The 23,939-nt window shown below is 49.6% G+C and overlaps 1 protein-coding gene across 1 annotated transcript in view; it reads left to right on the top strand.

The window, feature by feature from the left end:
• Positions 1-23,939, top strand: part of TENM4 (teneurin transmembrane protein 4) — a 385,973-nt gene that overhangs the window by 146,567 nt on the left and 215,467 nt on the right. The window contains exons 3-5 of the mRNA XM_060160128.1: positions 2,962-3,217; positions 13,670-13,768; positions 15,182-15,417. Of these exons, the coding sequence (XP_060016111.1) occupies positions 2,962-3,217; positions 13,670-13,768; positions 15,182-15,417 (591 nt within the window). The remainder of the gene's footprint in view (positions 1-2,961; positions 3,218-13,669; positions 13,769-15,181; positions 15,418-23,939) is intronic.

The raw sequence follows: 23,939 nt of genomic DNA, 5'->3' as shown, positions 1-23,939 counted from the left end.
TTTCTGGAAGGGGTGGCAATTGAGCTGAGCTTCAAAAAATAGAATGGATTTGGACCAGGACATTCCTTATCCCCATAGGAGAATTTCCTTTTAGACGCTTATACTTAAAATCCCATCATTTCAGGACTCTTGGCAGTGCTATCAAGCCAGAGGCGGGCATCCTGCTTAGTCACAAAGCTAGTGTCTGTAGGCTTGCAGGTCAGCCTGTCCTGACCCAGACCTCAGATGCTTGCTCTCTTCACTGAGGGTCTTTTTCTTGCCTTTGGCCATGGACTGAGACGGTCAAGCAGGTATCTGTGTTTCATGCAAAGGCACCATGGTTTGGTAGACAGAATTCAGGCTGTGGGTTAGTAAGGACCACTCACTAGTTTTGTAAGCCTCAGCTTCCTCGTCTGTAAAATGGGAATGATAATCATGCCGCCCTCTAGGAGCTGCTGTGAGCATTAGAAAGGTTCAGGCTGTGAAAGCACACTTAGTATGTGCTCAAATACATGGCAGCAACTATTAATATCAATTAGGTAAAATGCCATGGGAAGGTTGACTCCTAGCGATGGGCCAGGGGCAAGGACTAGGTCACCCTTCTCTGCCGGCCTCCTGATAACCACTGGACAGTAGTGCCCTGGACTGAAAGGCCAGGGGTAGGGAGGGACCCTCAATCAACCCAGGAGGCCGCTTCTGCTGCTGGCTTCTTTTCCAGGCTCCACATGTCTCCATTAAAATGCTGCCTGAGGACAGGTGGACCAAACAAATGACCCTGCATATTCTCGCTTTCTCCCTGGTCCAAGGCTGTCTGTTCTCTGCCTGTTCTACTGGCTCCCAGGTTCTCTCCCTTCCCATCAAGGGGCATCTCTGTTGGCAGATCTTCTGGTCCAGGACCACAGCATGGTACATCTTCAGAGGGTACCATTCATATTCTGTGGCCTTCCTGGAGACCATCTTCATTGGAGTGGCAATGTTAGCCACTCTGTGGCCCAGCAGATCTCTTGGCCTCTGAGAGAAAGGTGTGGAGTGTACAGGGAGGGAGCTGATGAGAGATGAGGCTGGAAAGCCAGGCATGGATCAAATTCTAAAGGGCTTGGTAGATCCCATGTGGCCTTTATCCTGAAAATGGTTCGTAGGAAGGAAGTGATTTGCTCACATGGGTTTCTGTTTCTTTTTCCCTTCTATTGCTACCCAGCCCCACTCCCACCACATTTGCTTTATAACTCGTTGGCATAAAAGACTGGGTTACATGAAAAGCAGAGAGCGACGCATCTTCCACTAAAAGTAGCCGTAACACTGATAGTGCCTCACACTTGATTGTGCTTGATGGTTTCCAGAAGGCTGTCTGCTGAGCCAAGGAAGAGCACAGCCTTTGGAATATCATACCTGTCTTGGTTTGGATCCCATATTCACTGACTCTCAGTCCTCTCTGTGAAATACAGGGTTCTCGAGAGGAGCAAGTGACGTGGAATACTTTGTAGACTGTGAACTTGAGAAATGTTTCCTTCCCATTGATTGCCTCATTTGATATCACTGTAGCTCTGTGGTTCCCTTAATAAACTCTTTCCCCCATTTTACAGAGGATAAAACTGAGGCTCAAAGAGGTAACGTGACATGTGCATGGTTATCTTAGTCTTAGGCCTTTTTTTCTTTTTCTTTTTTTTCAAATTTTTATTGGAGTATAGTTGATTTACAATGTTGTGTTAGTTTCAGGTATACAGCAAAGTGAATCAGTTATACATATACATATATCCACTCTGTTTTAGATTCTTTTCCCATATAGGTCATTACAGAGTACTGAGTAGAGTTCCCTGTGCTATACAGTAGGTCCTTATTAGTTATCTATTTTATATATAGTAGTTTGTGTGTGTCAATCTCAAATGTAAGTTGGTACAACCATTATGGAGAACAGTATGGAGGTTCCTTTAAAAACTAAGTATACAACTACCATATGATCCAGCAATTCCACTCCTGGGCATATATCCATAGAAAACCATAATTAGAGAAGATACATTCACCCCAGTGTTCATTGCAGCAGTACTTACAATAGCCAAGACATGGAAGCAGCCTAAATGTCCATCAGCAGAGGAATGGATAAAGAAGGTGTCGTGCATATAAATATATTTAATAGATATAAATAAAATTTGTATCTTAATTCTCTCACCTGTAAAATGGAGATACAGACAGTACCTGCTTTGTAGTGGGTCGTGAGGATGAGCTGAATTAACACAGGTAGAGGGCTCGGAATAGTGCCTGGCACATAGTAAGGGCTCAAGAGATGTTAGTGGTGGTTTTTAATCCCCCCCAGACTCATTCCCTTTAGTCAAAAGTCACCTGAGGCCATCACTGTCTGTGTGACCTAAAGTTTCACCACTGCCTCCAAGTACACAGGCCACAGCGCCCTTCCTGGCTTTACGTGTTCTCAGATTTATCACCATCTCGGTAAACTGTGTATTAACTTATCTTGTATTTTTCACTTGCTGTGTACCATTGTGTGTAATTGGTGATGCTCACATTTTAGCACACGTCTGAATCACCTGGAGCGTTTGTGGAATCAGATTAATGGACCCCACCCAAGATTCATGGCTCAGTGACTCTGGGGCAGGGCCCAAGAATTTTCATTTCGAAACAATTTCCAGGTGATGTTGAAGTTACTGATTCTAGCCATGCCCTAAAAAGTACCAAAGAAACAGCAGGAAGCTGATGACATGGGAGGCTCGTCTTTTTTTTTTTTTTTTTAATCTTATTATCTCTCGTACGAAAATGTCAGCTCAGTGGGGACAGGAGTTTTGTCTGCTTTTCTCCTTGATGTATCTCAGCAGCTAGAAGAGCAAGTGCTCAATAAGTGCCTGTCGGGTACCTGTGTATTGACCGCCTGACCGTGTCCGGTTTGCCAGTACCTGCGGCTGGCCCGGCTACTGCCGCGCGGTCCCCGTGGGGCCGTCCCCGCCCCGCTGACTGCGCGTGTTTGTGCCCTAGATCCCCCGGGCGGCCTGCAGAACCACCCTCGGCTCCGGACACCGCCGCTGCCGCTCTCGCACGCCCACACCCCTAACCAGCACCACGCAGCCTCCGTTAGCTCCCTGAACCGGGGCAACTTCACTCCGAGGAGCAACCCAAGCCCGGCCCCCACGGATCACTCGCTCTCCGGAGAGCCCGCGTCCGGGAGCGCGCAGGAGCCGGCCCACGCCCAGGACAACTGGCTGCTCAACAGCAACATCCCGCTGGAGACCAGGTGCGGGGCGCGGGGCGGCCGCGGGGTGCGGGACGGCCAGGCTGAGACCCTCGGGCTCTGGAGGGGCCCCGCTGTGTGCCTGGCCCGGCCCGGGCGGCTGGGGTCTGGGCCGCAGCGTAGGGATACGAGGAAGGGCGGTGGGATGGTGTAGGGGAGAGAGAGCTGGGGCTTGGGAATCAAGCAGCCCTGAAGTTCAGGGCGAACCTGCTGCTTACTGAAGGTATGACCTTGCTCAATTTGCTGACCCCCTTTGTGCCTCACCTTAATACCCCACGGGGATGCTGCTCACTGGAGAAGGCTGTTGTAACAGTAGATGAGAGCTGATGTGCGTGAGCAGGGCTGTCATGTGGCAGAGAGCAGGCTCCCAGCGTTTGATTTGGGCCCACACCTCTGCTTTTCCCTAGCGCGACTTGGTCACCCTCCGCCTGGCGTGGACTTGCCTGGCCTGCGGTGGGTGCTCGGTGGCTGCCATCGCCCCTCACCTCCTCTCCTCCTCTCCTTCTGGCCTAGCCCCTCTATACCCAAAGCCCTAATAGTCCCTAACATTGACACCTTTGAGTTTTAGTTACAAGGGCTTTCATATGTGGGATATGATAGAATCCTCACAACTTTAGGGAATAGGTATTACTATTGTGATCCCACTTAAGAGACTTGGAAGCTGAGACTCAAAAAGGGTAGGCATTCCGTGCACGGCTGAGATTTGAACCCCGGTGGCCCAGCTTCCGGGTGCAGTGCCGTCTCCCTACACCACCAACCGTATCCTCCTGGCCTGGACCCCTCTGCCTCTCCCTTCTTCCAGCCTCCTCGAATGCTTCTTTCGGCTCAGGGATTTCAGTCAGCCTCTGTTCATAGCCTTCTTCCTTCCCTTTGCTAAGCCACTATTTTTCCCAAACAGAAGGGATTTTTTTAAGGTTATAAAAACCATACAAACCCACTGGAGAAAACACAGAAAGATATGAAGACAAAAGGTAGATGTACCCATAATCCTACCACTCTGAGATAAGTGCTCTTGGCTTTGGGGGACATAGCCTTTTCCTACTTTCTCTAAACTGAGGATGAAGTGTCCCAGCTCTTTCTCAAAGAGAAAGTAGTTCTCAAAGATTTTCTCAAACTCCTGTTCCTTATCTGGGAAGAGGACAAAAGTCATACCACATTTGAGGAAGTGAAATTCATCTATACGTGGAAGGCGTACCCATCTGACTCTGCCTGGCACATGACGGTGATATTCCCACACTGAGCTAGTGGGTCCAGTGAGAGAAAATCAACATCCTTTTGTGCCATTTTACTCCTGTAGAATCATTTTTCCAAAAGCAAATTTCTCACAGATGTGGCCCAACCTGCCCCCGGTCTCTTAATTAATATGTCTCTGTTGACAGTCTTCAAGATCATGTGTGACATTTCCCTGCGCGCCTCCTTTGCTCTCTTCACGGACACAGTCAGATAATTGTATGTCTTCCTACCCAGAGTAGCTTAATTAGATCTCCATTATTTCCAAAGTGCTTATTGAATGACAGCACATGGTTGGTTGAAAGAAGCCAGCAAGGAATCGATGGTTCTGATTCCCTGCATGGAGCGTGGCAGCTACTCCCTCTGCTTAGATGTTCATTTTTCTCACATAGGATCAAAGTAGGTGGTTCTCGTCCCGGGGCGGAGCGACCCTTCTGCGGCCTCCCAGTCTCCCGAGATTCTGAGCCAAGGAGCTGCGACTGCCTTTCCTTGTTGTCGGCCATTGTGCTTTTTCTATGTCCTGTTTTCTTCTTCCCCTGCTGCTAGAAAGGGTATTCTGGGGCTTGGGAAAAAAAAAAAAAAGTAGGTGGTTCTCCAGGTTTTTCAAGGGAAAGGAAGGTAAAGGACCAGCAGCAGGGACATTCTCCTGATGGTTAGTTTGAGACGTGAATGTGGTCCCAGCTTAAGTCTCTTGCCTCGTTAGCCAGTGCCCACATGCCTATCTGACCCTCTCTTCTCCCACATCCATTGCTCAAGCCACATGGAACTTTGTTTTCTTTTTTCTTATACTTTATCATTCAGCTAATGTTCTGTAGAGCAGTTAGGAAATGGAAATAAGCAAGAAAAGAAAGTCACCCATATCTACCACCAAATGGTAATCATTGTTAACATGTTGGTGTATACTCATGTTTATATAACATTTTCTTGCTTTTCTAAATCCATTCACATATATAACATGATTATGTAAATTTAATATTCAGTATATGTGTGTCTATGTGAGTGTACATATATGTGTATTTATCAGTATTCCATCAAATCCCTAGGCCTTTCATGCCCCTGTGCCTTTGCACATACTCTTTGCACAACTCTCTGCCAGAGTCACCTTCCTCCTCACTTCTTGGTCTAGCAAAGTCCTTGAAGACCCAGATGAAATGTTTGAGGAAGGTTTCTGCTGTGACCTCAGAGTTCTGTGCATCTAAAGATAGCCTAAAACTGGGCTTCCCTGGTGGCGCAGTGGTTGAGAGTCCACCTGCCCATGCAGGTCCGGGAAGATCCCACATGCCGCAGAGCGGCTGGGCCTGTGAGCCATGGCCGCTGAGCCTGTACGTCCAGAGCCTGTGCTCCACAGTGGAAGAGGCCACAACAGTGAGAGGCCCGCGTACCGCAAAAAAAAAAAAAAAAAAAAAAAAAAAAAGCCTGAAACTGGGAGAGGTGCCTGATACAGTGGATAAAACAATCAGAATTCTAGATCTTCATACCAACTGGTTGACAGCACAAAACTAACAAGGTATAGTTTAAGAGGGATCAGTGTCAAGTCTGGCAGATAGAATCAAAAGTAATTGTGATCAGCTTGGTGAGGTGGGAAGGATGTGGGCTTTAGATCAGATGGTTGTGGATTCCTGCCTTGGCTGTAGTGCTTACTAGCTGGGCAGCCTCCTTAACGTCTCTAAACCTTGATGTCACCATCTGTAAATTGGGTTAAGAATTCATGCCTGTTGGGTTGGGAGTAAACAAAATGTATGAGAAACACAGCACAGTGCCCGGCATTAAAATACATGCTATAAAAGCCGTTTCCATTTTTGCCGTATTTATCTGCTCCCCATACCAACCCTGTGAAGAAAAAAGTCATTCAAAAATATCTATTAAGCTGCTACTCACTAGAAGAATTGAGAGGACATCACAGGTTCTATCTCTTGTCTGCTTGGAAGAAGTGAGTTTGGCCCTGATGTTCTGAGGGCATCAGTGATGGTCCACTCACTGTAGCGAGTTGTTCAAAGCACAGATTTCAGGGTCAGACACACCCTATGCTCAGACCCGCCACCCCCACCCCAGTGCTCACTAGCTGTGGACCTAGATCTTATAAGTCGTCGTCTCTAAAAGGGAGAAAATATTAGCAAATTCCTGTTCTGATGATCTATTGCCACATAACAAACTACCCAAAACTTAGTGGTTTAAAAAACACCAGTTGATTGTACTTCATAGTGTGAATCAGCAGTTCAGGAAGAGCTCAGCTGGGCTGGTCTTCTGCTCCACGTGGGATAGACTGGGGTCAATCAGTGGTATTTGGCTCTTGGCTGGTCTGGTCTGTAGGATCCAAGATGGCTTCACTCACGTGCCTGACACCTTGGGGGAGACAGCTGGAAAGCTGGGCTCGGTAGGGCCCCTCTCCTTCTGATGTGGTCTCAGGGTCTCTCCACATGGCCTTCCCTGCAGGGAACTGTACTTTGTCCTCAGCAGCTCAAGGCTCCACTGCCCTGAGACAAGAAGCCATTGATCCTCCTAAACGGCTTGGCCTGGAACTGTCATGGTGTCACTTTTGCCATATTCTGTTGGTCAAAGCAGTCACAGGCCAGCCAGCTTCAAGGGAGGGACAGTAGACCCCACTTCTCAAAGGGAGAGGTGCCAAGAATTTTCATCCACCTTGAATCTACCAAACTGCCTCCTAAGGTTGTTGGAGCGATTACATAAAATAACGCCTGCACATGTCTTAGCACACCGTACACGCTCAACTACTTATCATGTAGTACTTGTTGTCCAGTAAATATTCACGCAGTGCCTATTGTGTGCCTGAGACATTTAAGAGAATAGACTCTTGCGGTAGGATAGAGATAAGCACAGGAGATGTGTTCTAATTGCCTCGGGATCCCCAGCACACAACACAGCCTTGCCACCTGCTGGGGGCTTGACAGATACTAACACACAGGTGAAATGAATGAGTGAATGAATGATGGAACAAATGAATGGATACATATACTCACCTGAGACTTGAGTGGGGCACAGAGAAGACTTCCCAACGGACCTGGTGCTGTGTGACTGTGTCGAAAAGCAGGTTTCCCCAGGGAGAGGCAGGAAGGAAAGGAGGGCCTGGAGAGGCGCAGCCTGAGCAGAGCCCTAGAAGCCCCAGAGAGCAGGGCCTGTTTGAGACCGTTGTCCTAAACAGCTTTGCCAAGCGCCACCAGAACAGGGGGCCTCCTGATGCCAGAGAAACAGCCACAGACCCTTCCCTAATTGTCACACTGAGTTTCTGTTGAGAGTCTAAAATAAATAGCTGAGCAAATACCATAACAGCTGGTAGAATGACCAGGGGGGAATTCAGTTGCATGCTGGCAGGAAAAGGAAGGCTAGCAGAAGGACGAAGGAGAGAGAGGGCCTGGTTAACCCACTCCTTTCTCTGCCCCCGCTGTGCCTCTGACACTCCCCCCAGGGTGACTGAGTCCCCCAAGGAGGAGATCGAGTCTACCTGTGCTCCCCAGAGCTGGGGTGTGATATTGCTTTAAGCCCTGCAGGTGCATCTGTAGTCCATTCTGGTGGGAGCCATGTGTTCAGGGTCCCCTAAAACCTGATGCACTTCTTTCACACTCTGCAGCAGACGCGTAATTGATTCCACAGGGACTGCCTGATTAATAAACCATCGGGCTCCTGTCGGATGAAGGGGAAGCTGGAGCAGAAGGCTGCCAGACCTCAGCTCTAACTCATGTGATCTCAGGCCTGGTTTGGGAGCCTGGGGGCCACTTTGTGGTCATACTCAATTTGGGGAACAGCTCTGCCCACCCTCAGGGATGGGAGACTATCCCGTGGTCTCCAGCCCTGATGCGCTTCCCAGAATGGCACACGGTGTCTGCTGGTGCGCCAGGCCAGCCCCTAAGCATCGCAGGGAACTGGGAAGGACAGTCGTCCCTGTCATTGGTGATTCCGTCACAGACATGCATAAGATACAGCCACTGCCACATAAGAAGCTGGAGGTCTAGGGAGGGAGGCAGACCCATAGATGAATGAATGGGGACAGGGCTGTCTGGATGATGCTGTGAGAGGAGAGGAGAGGGTATGGCTCCCTCGGCTTGGAAGCCTCAAATAACAATCATAACAAACACTCAGAGAGCCCTTACTGGGTGCTCTGATGAGCTCCCAACCAAGGAAGCTCATTAGAGACTCAGGGCCCAGGGTTTTTACTGGGGGCTGGTCACACGGACATCACCTGCCTGGCAAGTACCCCAAATCCAGACTCCCAGAAGGAAAGCAGGTGTTCAGCATAAACCATATTGTTTGTACAAATAAAACTCAGTGAGCCAGCCCCTCTTATCAGTTGATGGTGGGAACCCTGAGCTCCCAGACACCAGCCAAGGGCCAACCTTATAAGCAGGCCTTTCGAAGGATAGCAGTCAGGACTGCTATCTTAACTCTTCTGCACAGAAAGGTAGTCTTATTATCCTCCTCGCTTTAGAGGTGAAGAATCTGAAGAACAGAAAGCTTAAGTCACTTGCCTAAGGAGGCACAGTCAGCAAATGGCAGGGCCAGGAGCCGTGCCCAGGCCGGCTGACTCTGGAGCTTCTGCCCCTAACTGCTGTCCAGCACTGCCTTCCTGATTATTAAACGTAGCCTCTTGGGGCATGCATTAGTAGAATCTGCAGGGAGAGAGGAATTCTGAGATGAGGGGCAGTTGTGCAAAGGCCAGGAGGGAGCTTGGCCTTTTGGAGCGAGAGTCAAGAGTTTGGTGAAGTGGGAGCTGCAGGGGCTTCCCAGTGGAGATGACAGTAAATGGGGGTCCCTGGTGGAGGACCTTGAGTTCCATGAACAGGAGGTTGCACTTTTCCCCATGGGCATGGGGGCTGGGGGTGGTAGAAGTAGGGGTGAGTAGCTGCCAACATCTTGCAAATCGAGACTGACGTCATGAGATTGGCAGGGAAGACCTGGTTCATTTTTGTTTCTTTGTTCATTTGTTCACATGCCAGCTCCGTAACTAACTCTAAGTGTGGTCTTGGCCAAGTCTCTTAACACCCCGCACACCTTGGCACGGGTGGGGGTCTGCAGAGTGTGGGGTGTGATCCCTGCCTGTCCTGCTCTACCGGGTGGCTGTCCCAGGGCTTAGGGGGTGGAAACATGGTCCAGGACAGTGGGCTCATGGTGAGAAGCTGGGCTGCTGAACAGGGCAGTCCCGGAAGAACTACTGGCCACTGCAGCTTCCCAGCCACTTCCTTCCCCAAAGCCATGCATTTTGTGCTTGGGAGGCAAGCTCAACCGGCCCTGGGTCAGAGAGGTGGAACCCTGCAGCTCAGGGACTGGCCCAGGGCCCCCCCTCAGGCTTAGAGGGGAGCCAGTCCCCTCCCCTCTCTAAGAAGAGCTTTAAGAGCAGTCTGGCACTACACTGCAGTTCCTTCTCCAAGCCAGCGGCAACTGTTTCCTTACAGGCAGCTTGGGGCTGTGAGGCGGGAGAGATCTGAGTTTGAGTCCCATCTCTAGCTTTCCACTGCCGTGTGATCTTAGGCTGTCACTTAACTGATCTGGGCCTCAGTTTCCATATCTGTAAAGTGAGTTAACAACACCCACCAACGTGAGGTCAGATGAATCCAGTGGCCATACCTGAGCTCCCAGCAGCAGTGGCTGGAGACCCTGCAGGACTGTGACCCAAGGAGGGCTCAGCAGTGCAGGTTCCCCATCAGGAAATCCTCATCACTTCTGTGTTTCAGAAGAACCAGAAACCCAGAGTGCTGGGGGCAGAGATAGACAGGAAATTTAGTAGGGAGCCTTGAACTGGGAGTCTGGACACCCGGGTTTTCGTTCCAGCTCTGCCACTGACTTGCCGTGTGGATGGGAGCAGGACACATGTCTCTCTGGGTCTTGGTTTTCTCAGCAGTCAAATGAGACCTAATAATTTGACCCAGAACTCAGTTCTGAAAGTACAGAATGAGGCTTACTATTTCAAGGCAATAATAGCATCTGAATAGGCAGCATTTCAGCAAGTGCTCATGTCACCCCAAACTCCCAAGTGATCTAAATGATTAACATCCAAGTTAGCATGGGTGTGGACGCTCTTTCAGGAAATCGTATGCACTCTATCACTCTAGAAACCCTTTGTTCTCTTGCATTGCCTCTCCCCTTGTTTGAATAGATCTGTACTTTTAGGAGATACTTGTCTGCTCTCTCTTTTTAAATAACTGTTTCCTTTTGAATTACAAAATTAAAAATAAAAATCACTCTTGATCCGGACAGTGGAAAATCCCCACTGTTAACATTTTCATCTTTATCCTTTGTCTTTTTTCCCTGAATGTATTTATTTATTTGTTTCTGATGCATCCTAAGTACAGATTTGACTCTCTGAGAGCACAGTCCTTACCTAGCGATGCAGGCCAGACTCCTACACGTTCTGGCGAGCGTGCCACGCAGCCACCCTCAGGCCCTAGGGCGACAGCAAGAACTCATCCCTGGGGCCCCCGGACAGGGGCAGTTAGGGCCTGCTCAGGCTGGGCTGTATAGACTATAAGAAGGCTGAAAATTTCCTCGTGAAATGCAGGGAATAGATGAAATAATAATAAAACATCACCTGTGCTACCCTCAATTAAACACCAACTGCATGCTAGTGATATGCCAGCACGCTTACCTTTGTATACCTCATCGTCTGCAGTATTCGGCAAATGTTATATGAGTGCCTGCTTCCATGTGTCAGGGACTCTTCTAGACTCTGGGCACACGGGCAGAGAATACGACCTGAGATTTCTACCCTCATGAAACTAAATGGCATTAGCAAAAAGCACAATAAGCATATTATACACACACACACACACACGTACGCTTGCACACATACATATACATATGTACATACGTGTGTGTGTGCATGTCTAGTGCTATGTGGAAATCTAAAGCAGTGCAGGGGGCCAGTGGGTGACTAGAAAGAGTAGGATGGGAGCTTTTATAGTTAGGGTGAGAAGGGAGGCACTGATCTGTGCAGATATTTGGGGGCACGTGATTCAGGCAAGTAGCAGCAAAGGCTTAGCCTGTTGGAGAAACAGCGAGGAGGCCAGTGTAGCACAGAAAAAGAGGTTGGAGAGGTAGCAGTGGGTCGGATCTTACAAGATCTTGTGGGCTCCAGTAAGGACTATGGTTTTATTCCTGTGATGCCATTGGAGGGATGAGAGCAGGGCAGTGACACGAGCCAGGTGATACTTCAGGAGAAGTATCATCTGGATTTCTAACGAGAGTGAGTCTTCTGGCTTATGAACGATCAGAGAGACAGACTCACCTGCTTGAGGTCCCGGGGCATGATGGAACCAGACCCTGCTGACCCCGGGGCCTGTGTACCTCCCACTGTGTCACAAGACCTCCCATCGGGAGGCCATCTGTCTGGGGGCAGAAATGGGGCTACTCTGAGGGACTCCCCTGCAGGAACTCCCAGGCTCTGTGGGATGCCCCGGGGTAGTGAACGCTATCAGAACCGCCTGCCACGCAGGCTGCTGGACCCAGACTGCTTCAGGATCCTCTCAAAGGGAAGGTCCCCACCACCACGGCGGTACTCAGAGGCCCGGCTGCAAAACAGTGTTGCCTGTACCCAGGAGTGCCCACGAAATGGTGCTCTGAGGTAGTATTTACAACCCCTCGCGTTGGTCTGTGAGGCCGGCCAGGGGCAAAGCCACAGGCTCGGCAGCGACCCAGGATTACAGGCAGGGAGGGCCTGAGCCCTGGCGTCAGACAAACTCAGGCTGCCGTCAAGCTCTGCCGCTTGTTTACTGTACAGTAGGACCTTAGGAGTGTTACTTCTCCGAGCCTTGCCGTGCCAGCCCGCAAAACAGAGATGATGGCAGAGACTTTGTAGGTTGTTGTGAAGAGGAAGATTTACACTGGATAATAGTTGCAGAGTTCTAGACAGTGAAAAGCATATGGTGGATGTAGGGTAGATAGTCGCTATTATAGTTAGCATTAGTACTTCTGTAATCTTTGTTTAGCCCTTGAAAAGCTTCCAACATTCCTCAGTTGGTCCTATAGCAACCTGTGAGCTTAGTATTATTAGCCCCATTTTACAGATGAAAAAAGTAGTATAAGATTAGAAGAGGTTAAAGAAGTGTTTACACAAAGTCACACAGCACAAAAGCGGCAGAAAAGGGACTTGAATTTAGGTTTTCCGGTTCTTACGACCTGGTCAAAGTCAGAAGGATGGTCCCTGGCAGGGCTGGGCGTGAAAGGTAGCTTTCTGCAGTCAGTCCTTCGCTTGGGCACACACAGCAGGCTGCCTCCACCACCGGCTTCTTCGAAATGATTCAAGGGAGGTGGCGGCAATCCTGAAATATCAGAAAACAGGATCCCATGCACTCATGTGTGAGTGACGCCACTTAGCAGGCACGGTTGAGACTAAAATAGCTAGTGTGTCTACCTGCGTCCTGGGTCCCGAAACGCTGCACTGCCCTCAGTGCCTGTGGAGGGACAAAAGAGCCTCCGCCTCTGTCTCTGTGGGGTGCCAGCCTCGCCAATCTGTCATCACCCAGGTCCCTGCACTGCCAATGGACCCTGACGCTCCAGTATCATCACAGCTTGGGGACTTGTGAGAAATGCAGGACCCCAGGCCCCCAACACCTACTGACCCCGAATTTCTGGGGCTGGGTCTCAGCAAAGCACAGCCCTCCAGAGGATTCTGGTGCTTACGCAAGTTTGAAAACCACAGCTTTAGAAGCAAATGGCCCAAAATGCTTGTCTGTCTTTTTCCTTTGGACAAGCAAAGTATGCATCGCTGGCTGTTGTTAAAGCAGATGTAGGCAGGGTGACGTAGAAGAGAAAGCACGGGCTTCGGAACAGATAAACTTGCGCTCAAATTCCTGCTTTGAGCCTTGCTAGCTGGTAGCCTTGGCTGGCCCTGGAACCTCTCCACATCTCCATTTCCTCGTCTGTAGAATGGGGATGACACTGCCTTCCTTGCACTGCCTCTTTTGAAGACTTGAGGTACATGGCTATAACATGCCTAGCTCAGCACCTGAGCCGCAGTCAGTCTTCACCAGTCAGCTCTGTGATTTGATGCACACAACTGGCAGACATACAGGTTTGTATGGAGAATACTCCCTCCAGACGCCCCGGGCCAGGCAGACCCCGGGCGCTTGTGGCTTGCACACAGACCCATCGCCTGGAAACTGCATCCTGTTGGTCTCACGCACAGCTGCACCCGTCAGCCACTTTGTGTGTTTCTCTACTCTCGCCCTTCATTGATGCATGACTCATTGCTTCATTCATGTCTCCATGTGTGCATAGAAACCTAGGCAAGCAGCCATTCCTAGGGACATTGCAGGACAACCTCATTGAGATGGACATTCTCAGCGCCTCCCGCCATGATGGGTCTTACAGTGATGGGTAGGTGACATCCCCATGCTTCTCCTGTGTGTGTGCTCTCCCTGTGGCCCCTGCACTTGCATGCAGACTCTGAGACCTTTCCCTGGGATCTCCTGGGGGAAGTGATGAGGCCATGTTGCATGCCCATCCCCAAGTCCGTGTTCAGCTTGCAAGAGCTTATCCTTGGAATACACTGTCCCCCGGCATATTAACAGCAGTCCTGTTAATATGACGCTCCTGGCATCTCATTGGCTGCCTCTGCCATTCTGAAAGCCATCTCACGTAGCAGCTTTTATGCAGCACAGGCCCTGTATTGTGTGTATGCTGGCCCTGAGTAGGTATTCTGTGGCCTGAGTCATCTTGCACCCCAGCAGGGTACAAGGTTCCTCTAAGTATTACCTTTGACCCCAAGACTTCAGGGGCATGCAGTGCAACCAGTGCACCCCGTTTCCCAGGCTGTGTCCCAGTCCTCTCGTGGCCGTGGTTAAAGCCAAGCTGTGGAGGACTTCCTGGCATTTAGTTTGGCCACAACCATGTGCTTTGACCTTGCCGTGCGGCCCTCAAGACTGTAGCCGGGCTGCAGTTGCCCATCTGTCCCCTCCCATGGCTTTTACCAGGGGCTTGGAAGGCAGCAGACTGGCTTTTAAAATTGAAGTATCTTTTTTTTAAGATTCATTATTTATTTATTTATATTTGCCTGCGACGCGTGGGATCTTCGTTCCCTGACCAGGGATCGAACCCGCGTCCCCTGCATTGTAAGGCAGATTCTTTACCACTGGACCACCAGGGAAGTCCCAGCAGACTGGCTTTTGAGGAGAGTGCTTAGAAGGCATTTGCTGCCATTGGCTGTGTAACAGCCACTAGGGGACTCTTGACCATGGCAGAGCTTAGTGGTGGTTTCTTGGTTCCCACTCCTACCAGAACCCCCTTTAAAATGATTGGTATTTTATTCCTCCACCACGGTACAAAGTCAAAGGACGTATTGGAGGGAGACGGAATTTTTTCGGTTTCATAAGCTGCAGCGGGGCAGAACAGGATTTTAGACACGTTCCAAGTTACTGCAGTAACTTTAGAAAACATCTAGTTTATTCCCCAAGAAGCAGCATCCCAGCCCCATCCCTTCCCAGGAAAAGGATCTCAACACTCAGCCTTCTGTCCAGTTGGTAACACCTTCCACCTTGGCTTGGGTGGGTTCCCCATGGGCAGGGCTGTCCCATCCGTGTTTCGTGGAAACGTGTCTTCGTGTGCCCTGTTTTAGGGTCTGGTACATGATTCTCTGTTATTCTGTCCCTCCGTCTCCTCCGTGCTGATTCTCTCTCTCTCTCCCCAGGCTCCTCTGCATGCTTCTTCTACTGCTGCCTGCATCCTCAGGTCAGTGTGGGCTCCTGGTGAGTCGTCAGCCCCTGACGCCCTCTGGCTTCTCTCCATCCACAGGCACTTCCTCTTCAAGCCGGGAGGCACCTCCCCACTCTTCTGCACCACGTCGCCGGGGTACCCTCTGACGTCCAGCACCGTGTACTCACCTCCGCCCCGACCCCTGCCCCGTAGCACCTTCTCCCGACCGGCCTTCAACCTCAAGAAGCCCTCCAAGTACTGTAACTGGAAGTGCGCGGCCCTGAGCGCCATTGCCATCTCAGCCACGCTGGTCATCCTGCTGGCGTACTTTGTGGGTAAGCACCTCCCTCACCCCAGCTTCCCCTGGGTCCCCTTTGGCCCATAGGGCAGTGACCGAGACACCTGTGGGCATGAAGGCACCTTGCCAGCACGGCAGTCAGAGCTTGCAGGGTGAGCCGCGCAGCCCTGGATCACTGGCCTGGCCTGCACCCGCCCCCCTCCCCCCGCCCTGACTATCCAGGTCAGCTCTCAGGGCCCTCTCTCTCGTGCTCCTGCACGTATACCAGCGAGGAAGCTCTGCGTCGGCTCTGTCGTGTGGTGGAGGCCTGGCATCAGGCAAAAGCACTCACCAAGACCGGCTTTTGACGTGGTCATCTGTGACGTGAGTGTCATAGATGGGAGTCCCTAGAAATGAAATGACAAGTTGGGCAGCTGAACAGGAGGCTGGCCTCTCCTGTTGGTGCCACAGCGAGGAGCAGGAAGGAGGCAGGGCGCCCTGGGGTTGGAGACAAACTGCCAAAGGTCAGAGTGTGTGACCTCAAGCCAGACGGCATGCCCGAAGATGGTGGTCAGGTAGGGCCATCTGTGGGGAGCCAAGGTCGAGTGTCAGAAAGGGTCCCAGGGAGCAGTTAGAGCTGCCTGAGCGAGCGCAGAGACCCAGAGCAGCACTGATCGGCCTTCCTACCGGACCCCAGGGCACGTCCGTGATGTAAGAAACTCCTCCGGACCCACTGCCCCGCTTGCGATGCCTCCCACTGTGCGCTCTTTTGACTTATTTGCAGCAGTCTGGTTTCCTGCTTCAGACCCCTGTGTTTGGTCTTTGGTCTGCTCCCAGGAAAGCTATTAATCTGAAGAGATCTCGGGATGTTGTGCAGAGTCTGCTGCCTCTATGAAAATCAGCCTCTTAGTAAAGGCATCCAGCGGGGTGGGCTTAACCCTCTGTCCTTTCCAGCCTTCAAATTCTATAATTCTAAGATTTAAGGTAGGTCAGACCAGCTTGAGAAGGCCTCGAACCCACGCTAATGCATTCTGAGGTTATTCTATCGGCAAAGGGAACCTTTTAGTATAAGCCCAATAAATAGAAATGGAACTAGCTGGCAGAAGCCAAAGGAAGACCGAGTGCCGCCCATTGTGAAAAAGAACGTAGCGACAAGCAAAGTCATTGTGGATGGAAAAGAACTGTCTTGAGAGGTCTGGCTCCCACTTGTTCGGGATGCGGAGAAGGGGTTCAAGCATGGTTGGGGGTTTGGGTGATGTAAGCTGTAAGGTTACTTCCCTTTCAAGATCTTTGAATTAAATAAAAACAAGTAACTAGGAAAACGATAGCCCTGTAAACAAGGAGGTCTCCTTAAACATCTCGAGGTATAATAAGCCTCGTCTGGTATCCGGGGTCTCTTTTCCCCCTGTGAAGATTGGCTTACAGAATTTCACGGCATCAGGGTCAGGTTGGCATACATGTTTATCTATTCTTCTGTCTGATTGATTAGCTGTCGCCACCTAGAAAGCTGTGTTGAGAAGGATCCCAAGGCTATCTTCAGACTCGATGGAAAAGAGTCTCTGTGATTGATTACTGATGTCTGTTGTGGTCACAGGAATGGAGAATATGGATGACATTCCACGTATTTGCCATCCCTGCCCTGGGTCATTGGGTAAAAGGAACAGCCAAACTGGGAAAGGTCAGCACCCACCCAGGCTCTGCACAAGGTTCATGATTGATGTAGATTGGGTTACTGGTGAGGGTTGTGGGGTTCCAAGCACTGTCACCGGGCATGGAAGTTTCTTTGTGGCACTCCCAATACTGTATCCCCACCAACCACTAGCACAGCCCTTGCATTTGACTGACATTATTATATTTCATAGATGAGTAGACTTTTGAACAGGCAGTGTCACTGTTCATCAAGAGTCGAGTAGTTCACTACATATAGACATCAACTTGTTTTGTGTTGATGTCAAGGTTTATACTATGTACTATGTAACCTAGTTCAGAAAGAAAGCATCACTCTTTCTATGATTAAATGAGCTCTCTTCTGCTTTCCATCCCATGCGCTCCTTCGTCTCCCATTTAGTAAGAATACACCGTCCATCATCAGCTATTCCAAAGATAGGGGCTACTGTGGCCAGTAGTGAGTTCCCTACCTAGGAAGGGTGCAAATAGTGCTTATGACCATGTAAGCAAGAAAAAGATTCATTCGTTGACTGGGCATGTTCTCTGGAGGACCTTTACTTTTCCTTCCAACATTGATAGTCTCAGAATCTACGATTTTGTGAAGTTTCTTTTTCATTCAGCAAACGAAACAGGGTAGGTACCTTGAGTCAGGCGCTGTGCTGAGTGCTAGGGCCAACAATATACTCCCTACTCTTGAGGTGTTCGTAGCTTAGAAGCAGTGATTGATATGATATGATAACATAGCAGTGTTAGAAGTGGCTGAGGCAGCTCAGGGACTATGGGAATACCCAGCCCCAGCCAGGAAGACTAGAGGAGGCTTCCTGTGAAAGGTGATGTTTTAGTTGACCCTTCAAGTCACAGCCAGAAGTAGACATGAAGGAAAGGAATTTCAAACCAAGGGACATTTCAAAGTCTCAAAAGAGGATGATGTGATGGCAAAAGGGGTTTCTGTGTTTGAAGCATCTGAGGGGTGTCGGGGACACGACTGGAGCTAATGCAGGAGAGTTTGGTCAGATTATGAAGATCACCGTGGAGGCCAAGCTAAGGACCTTACTGGATGGGCAACAGGGAGCCATTGAAGGGCTTTAAGTGGTGGCAGGACATAGTCAGATGTTTATCTCAGAAAGGTAAGGATGGAGGAAGAAAGAACAGGCCCTGTTGCATAAACAAGTCAGGAGACGCTGAGGGCTTCAACTAGGAGGGTGACAGTGTAGGTTGCGGGTAGGGTAGATGTGAGGTCGATGTGGGAGAATTCGTCTCTCAAGTTGGGAGACGTCAGTCCACTGAGAATGTGTCGCTGCCAAGAATCAATACGTCCTTCTGACAAAGCCCGATGTATATAGAACACTTAAAACAGGAGTTTAGATTCCGTATCCAAGGACCAGGTCAGAGAGGCAAGCCTGGGGTGTTCCCTTTGTTACCTGGAAACTCAGCAAGGTGCCGGGGCAGAGCTCACACCGGCCTGAGAGCCTGGATTCCACTCCCAGCTCAGCCACCGAGCAGCTTGGGCATCTCACTTCTCTCTCTGAGTTCTGATTTCTCATCTAGAAAACCGGCATGGCCCATCACCTCAGAAGGATGCTTGTGAGTCTGGAGTGAGCGTAAGCTAATGCAGTGAATGCACTGCAGGTGCGAGGTGAGCGCCTACCTGTCCTCCTGGGCTGGGCTGGCAGCCTTGTGCTTGCTTTCCTCCAGTTGCTGGGGCCAGGGATGAGCTCTTGTTGCTTGGCCATCATCACAGGCTGTGAGGACTAACTTGTAAGGAACTATCAGTTATTAAAAATCAAAGTAATTGTCTCTGTTGAGCACGACTATCCTTAACAAAGACACTGCTAGCAGACCAACTCATCAACAGGCAAAAAGCACAGATATTTAATTAGATTTTTGATGAAAATTGTGTTTCATTTCAAGGATAATCAATTATTAATTACTGTAATGAGCAAGTCTGACTGGGCTTACTAATTAGCTCATTTAAAAGTTATGAATAACCTTTTCATTTGTAATTATTTTCTACATCCTATCAAGTTCCAGATAAGAATTGCATCACCTCACCAGCAGAGGGGGAGTGGAAAACAGAGGGCGGGAAAGATTTGTTCTTTCTCTGGTGTCTGCTCAGGGCTGCCATGTCTGGACAGAACTCTGACAGATCCACTTAACATTCAGTTTCTTAGTTGGAAAGTTTATTGGGAAACAAGCAACCAGTGGCCTTTCATTTGTAGAGACGTGTGCAGTTATTTTCATAGGAAGATAGAGAAATTGGAGTCAGCACTTACCACCCACAAAGGCTGCAGGACCCAGGGCCTTGCCTTTGGGCCGTCTTCTGGTCCCCTGGGGTGTTACGGGTTGCTCTGGCCTGGGCTGGGAATCCAGGGAGGACCCTCACTGAGCCTGGGAGATCTCTTCCGAGAGACGATGTGTGTTTTTGCCTCTGAAGGGCACCCGTTCAGAGAGGCCGCCATTGGGGTGAGTGCCTTGCTTTAGTCACCCACTCTCCCTATGAAGGTTTTCCGGTCCTTTTAGTCTCCATTTGAATACCCTGCCTCTGCTTTTCCGAAGAAAAGAAATCTGTTTGCAGAACAAAATGGGGAGAGAATGATGTGAGGGGAAAGTTAGTTGTAAGTCAAACCATGAAACTTGTGCAGTCATGGCCATAATGCTTTATTTGATAGCATTTAATTGTTTTAAAAACATTTTCACCCAAAAAAGCAGTGTGGTTTAGAGTAGTAGAAATAACAGGGGTCACTTTTTATCATTAATAATCAGAGCAGTTTGCTTTTTTTTTTTTTTTTTTTGCGGTACGCGGCCCTCTCACTGTTGTGGCCTCTCCCCTTGCGGAGCACAGGCTCCGGACGCGCAGGCTCAGCGGCCATGGCTCACGGGCCCAGCCGCTCCGCGGCATGTGGGATCCTCCCGGACCGGGGCATGAACCCGTGTCCCCTGCATCGGCAGGCGGACTCTCAACCACTGCGCCACCAGGGAAGCCTGAGCAGTTTGCTTTGAGTGTGCCCTGTCAGCATGACCCTGACTGTTCTAAGCACTTTTGTGTTTTCTTATTGAAATCTCCCAGCACCTCTGGGTTATTATCCCCAGTTTACAGATGAGGACATGGAGACCCAGTGAGCTTAAGTAACTCACCCACTGCCATACAGTAAATGACAGGACTGTGCACTCAGCCTCTTGAGCTGGTACTTTTAATTTTTTTTTTCTCTTTTGTGCTCACAGTCTTAAGCCTTATACTGTAACTTTCCCTCCTTGTATCTGGTATTCTAAATTTTTACTATGCACCTAGCATCGATCCAAGCCATTACTATACACGTATCATCTCTCTTAACACTCGTAACAGTTCTGTATTTCCTGGAAGAGGAAACTAAAGCTCAGAGAAGTTAACAACTTGCCAGGGTCACACAACGAGTGAATGACATAGGATTTCAAAGGTCATACTCTCAGCCACTACACTGTAGGTCAAATAATGGAGGATCAAAAGACCCCATTCAGGCCCTGGCTCCGTCCCTTGCTGGCTGTGTAAACTTGATCAAGTTACTTAACTTCTCTGAACTTCAGTTTCCACTTTCCTTGTGGCTCTTATAATGGATGTGGCTGGAATGATTAGGCCCATTTTATAGGCGAGGAAACTGAGGGTAGCATCAGGGTTGAGAGCGTGGGTTCTGAAATAAGGCTGCCTGCTTTCAAATCTCAGCTCTGCTGCTTACATGCTTTCTGACCTTAGGCAAGTTTATTTAACTGCTCTCAGCCTCAGTTTACCCATCTGTAAAATGGGGATAATAATAGTGGCCATTTCACAGGGTTTTGTGATGTTCCAGTAAGATAATTTGCATAAAGCCCCTATCCCATTGCCTGGCACAGAGTTGGCTCTCAGTAAAAGTTTGATACTATTGTGGTTATTAACAGTATTATTAGTACTTTTAGCATCCCATGGAAAAGAGTAAGTCTTGAGTGAGAACTTGGGCCAGTGTTGTTTCATGGCAGTGCCTGTGAGCTTCCCAGCCTGCATTAGTCACAAGGGCAGCTGACAGAACAATCAGGGGGCTCTGTCAGAAAGCACTTGTAGGGATGTCTCACTGTTCCAGGGAGGCGGCTGCAAGGAGAATCGTTACCCAAAAGACAACTCACGTCATTTCTTTAACTAGGACAAAAGTTGATTTTTGCTTCACTGCCAGTGCCTCTATCCAGAGAAAACTGACAGCTTCCCTCGTGTTCTGAATCCCTATGTAAAAAGCAGACACTGAGTACTGCAGAAGAGTACGGAGTTGTATCTTGAGGACTCGTCAGGCGCCTGTCTAGCCAGATAGGCCTTTGGAATAGGAGACCAAAAAGGCTTGTTAACAGTACAAAAACCAGGAAGAGCTTTACATTTAAACAGAGACCCAAGAGTGCCTGGGAGCTATTTCTTTCATTGTCAGGTCCAGGTCCCCCCTGGAGGGGGGTGCCTCATCCTCTATGATTTCTCTAAGGCAGCACGGTGTTCTGATCAGAAGACAGGATTCAGTGGAAATCTCAGCTCTGCCACTCTCCACCTGTGTGACCCTTTTGAGCTTTGGTTTCCTTATCTGCAAAGTGGGAAGAAGAAGAATACTTCCTCCTTGAGGCTGTTGTACAGGTTAAAAGAGACGATGTTGAAAAAACACAAGGCACGTGACAGAGGAGGAGTCCCTTGCTGGTGGCCTTGGGAGAGAGTTGTTATGGATCTCAGCCCAGGATGGGGTGGGAGTACGTGATCCTCTTAGGTCCTTCCCTCTCTGTAGAGCGATGCCCACAGGAAGTTGAACCAGGGCATTGAGGGTGGAGTCCCAAGTGTGTGCTGCGGCAGCCTCTTGGTAACTGCAGGGGAGCTTTCCAACATGCCCCACAGCCATAAGGGACTCTTTCTTTAAACTAGGTGACATTTCTCACCTCCACCAGCCGCTGATTGTGGATTGGAAAAAAAATCTGAACCCTTGCTCGAGGGGGTATGAGTTTAATTTATAAGTGAGAATGTTGTGAAGCTTAATTGCCTCTTTTCAAAAGGCAGCTTCCAGAGAGCATTGCTGGTTGGAATATTATTGCAGTTCGTGGTCTGGAAGAGCCTGGGTCAACCAGCTCTTGAAGCCATCTGGGCAGTGTTGACAGAGGTGGACTTGGGCACTCCATGTGACTTGCACAGACTTTTGCAGGCTCCCTCAAGATCCCTGACATTGACCGTGCACACGTGCACACGTGATTTCAGCAGAGCAGCAATCCAGGCAGAAGGGATCTTAGGCTTCCCTCCTCTTTGGGAGTGTGGTCTCCTGTCTCCTAATGTCTTATTCTCTGCTGCCTACTCAGCCCCTAATACTCAGCCTGCCCCAAGGTAGCTGTGCTCAGTAAGATGTGGTTGAATAAAAGACCTTGCAAGACGGTAAAATCCGCCCAGGGTTTTCTAGGCAGAATAGCGTGGGCACAAGCACGGTGGCAGAAATGCGCATTTTATGTCCTGGGGTTCAGGTACCGGGGAAATGGACATGAAATGAGTAGAGAAAGGAGTAGAAATAGAGGCCAGGGTGATTGTACCCGCTGCTGCCCTGCAGTTATCCCCATCTGGTTCGAACAGCTCATGCAGTATCAGGATCTCAGATGCCATTTGCTTCCTAAGCACAGGCCCATTGCACTCTGGGCCTGGGTGTTATTAGTGAGCAGTAAGGCTCATTTTCTCCCCTTTTTCTTCGACTTCACATCAGGCCTTTTGGACAGAAGCCATAGATTTAGCTTTATAGCCCAAAGAATGGGAAACGGAGATGATTGAACTTGATCTTTTAGGTGGAGAAAAAAGTGATAAAGATACAGGATGCTGTATTAAAGGCTTTCTCTCCAAGATTGATTCCTTCATGCTGCTCTGCAGGAATTGCTAATAGCAAGATATATATAGATTGTTCTCCTTATGACAGACCCCAGACAAATATCCTTCAGCTCCCCAAAAGGAGGACTTGAGGAGGCTAGCGTGGCCCCCTGCAGCGGTCTGAAACGCCACCACGCAGAGGAGGGGGCAGACTTGCTCTGTGAGATTGCCGAGGGCAGGACAAGGCCCTCTGGCTGAAAATGATGGGAAGGCCGATTCCGGCTCTGGGAGAAGGCTTCCCTCACAAGACAGCTGCCTCTCTGGAGTGGGCTGCTTGAGAGCGGTGTCTGCAATGAGAGGGGCGACTCTTAAGTGCCCCAGCTCCACAGACCAGGGGATCTTGTCCTCATTATCCTTCTGCCATTCCTATCTATGCCACCCATACGAGGACTTAATCTTCTTTGGATGAGTTTCTGAACCTGTAAAACAGGAGTAAACAAAAGACTAGCTGAAATGATTAAGTCATTCAACGTGCTTCAGCTCAGCATGAGAGAAAAGTGTCCATCTTGCGGACCTCATGCTCTCCCCACCCTCTGATCTTCTCCCATTGGTAACTGACCCAACCAAGAGCCAGAGCCCAAGCGGACCCATTGGTCCAGACCGTATGGATCAGCCTCCCCGGGCACAGAGCAGGGTAGAGAAGGATATAGGGTGGATCTGGAGGGCCAATGGATAACATCATTCGCCCTCCAGGAGAAGTATCCCCACTCTTCTCAGTTCTTGTCCTAGCAGTGTTCAGGGCCCAAGACTAGGATTGAGACCCATACCACACTCGGGCATGTCTCCCTCACCTGTACACCTACTCAGCCATCAGGCCCCGAATGCTTGTATTTAAAAGCAGATTTATTGAGATATCATTTGCATACAGAAGATTAACAGTTTTTAGTTGTACCATTCTATGAATTCTGACAGAGTTGTGTGACCATCGCTACCATCAAAACACAGAACATGGGGTTCCCTGGTGGCGCAGTGGTTGAGAGTCCGCCTGCCAATGCAGGGGATGGGGGTTCGTGCCCCGGTCCGGGAAGATCCCACATGCC

Source organism: Lagenorhynchus albirostris, chromosome 9, assembly GCF_949774975.1.
Source record: "Lagenorhynchus albirostris chromosome 9, mLagAlb1.1, whole genome shotgun sequence".
NCBI classification, from domain to species: Eukaryota; Metazoa; Chordata; class Mammalia; order Artiodactyla; family Delphinidae; genus Lagenorhynchus; species Lagenorhynchus albirostris.
This window is presented reverse-complemented; position numbering and strand designations above follow the sequence as displayed.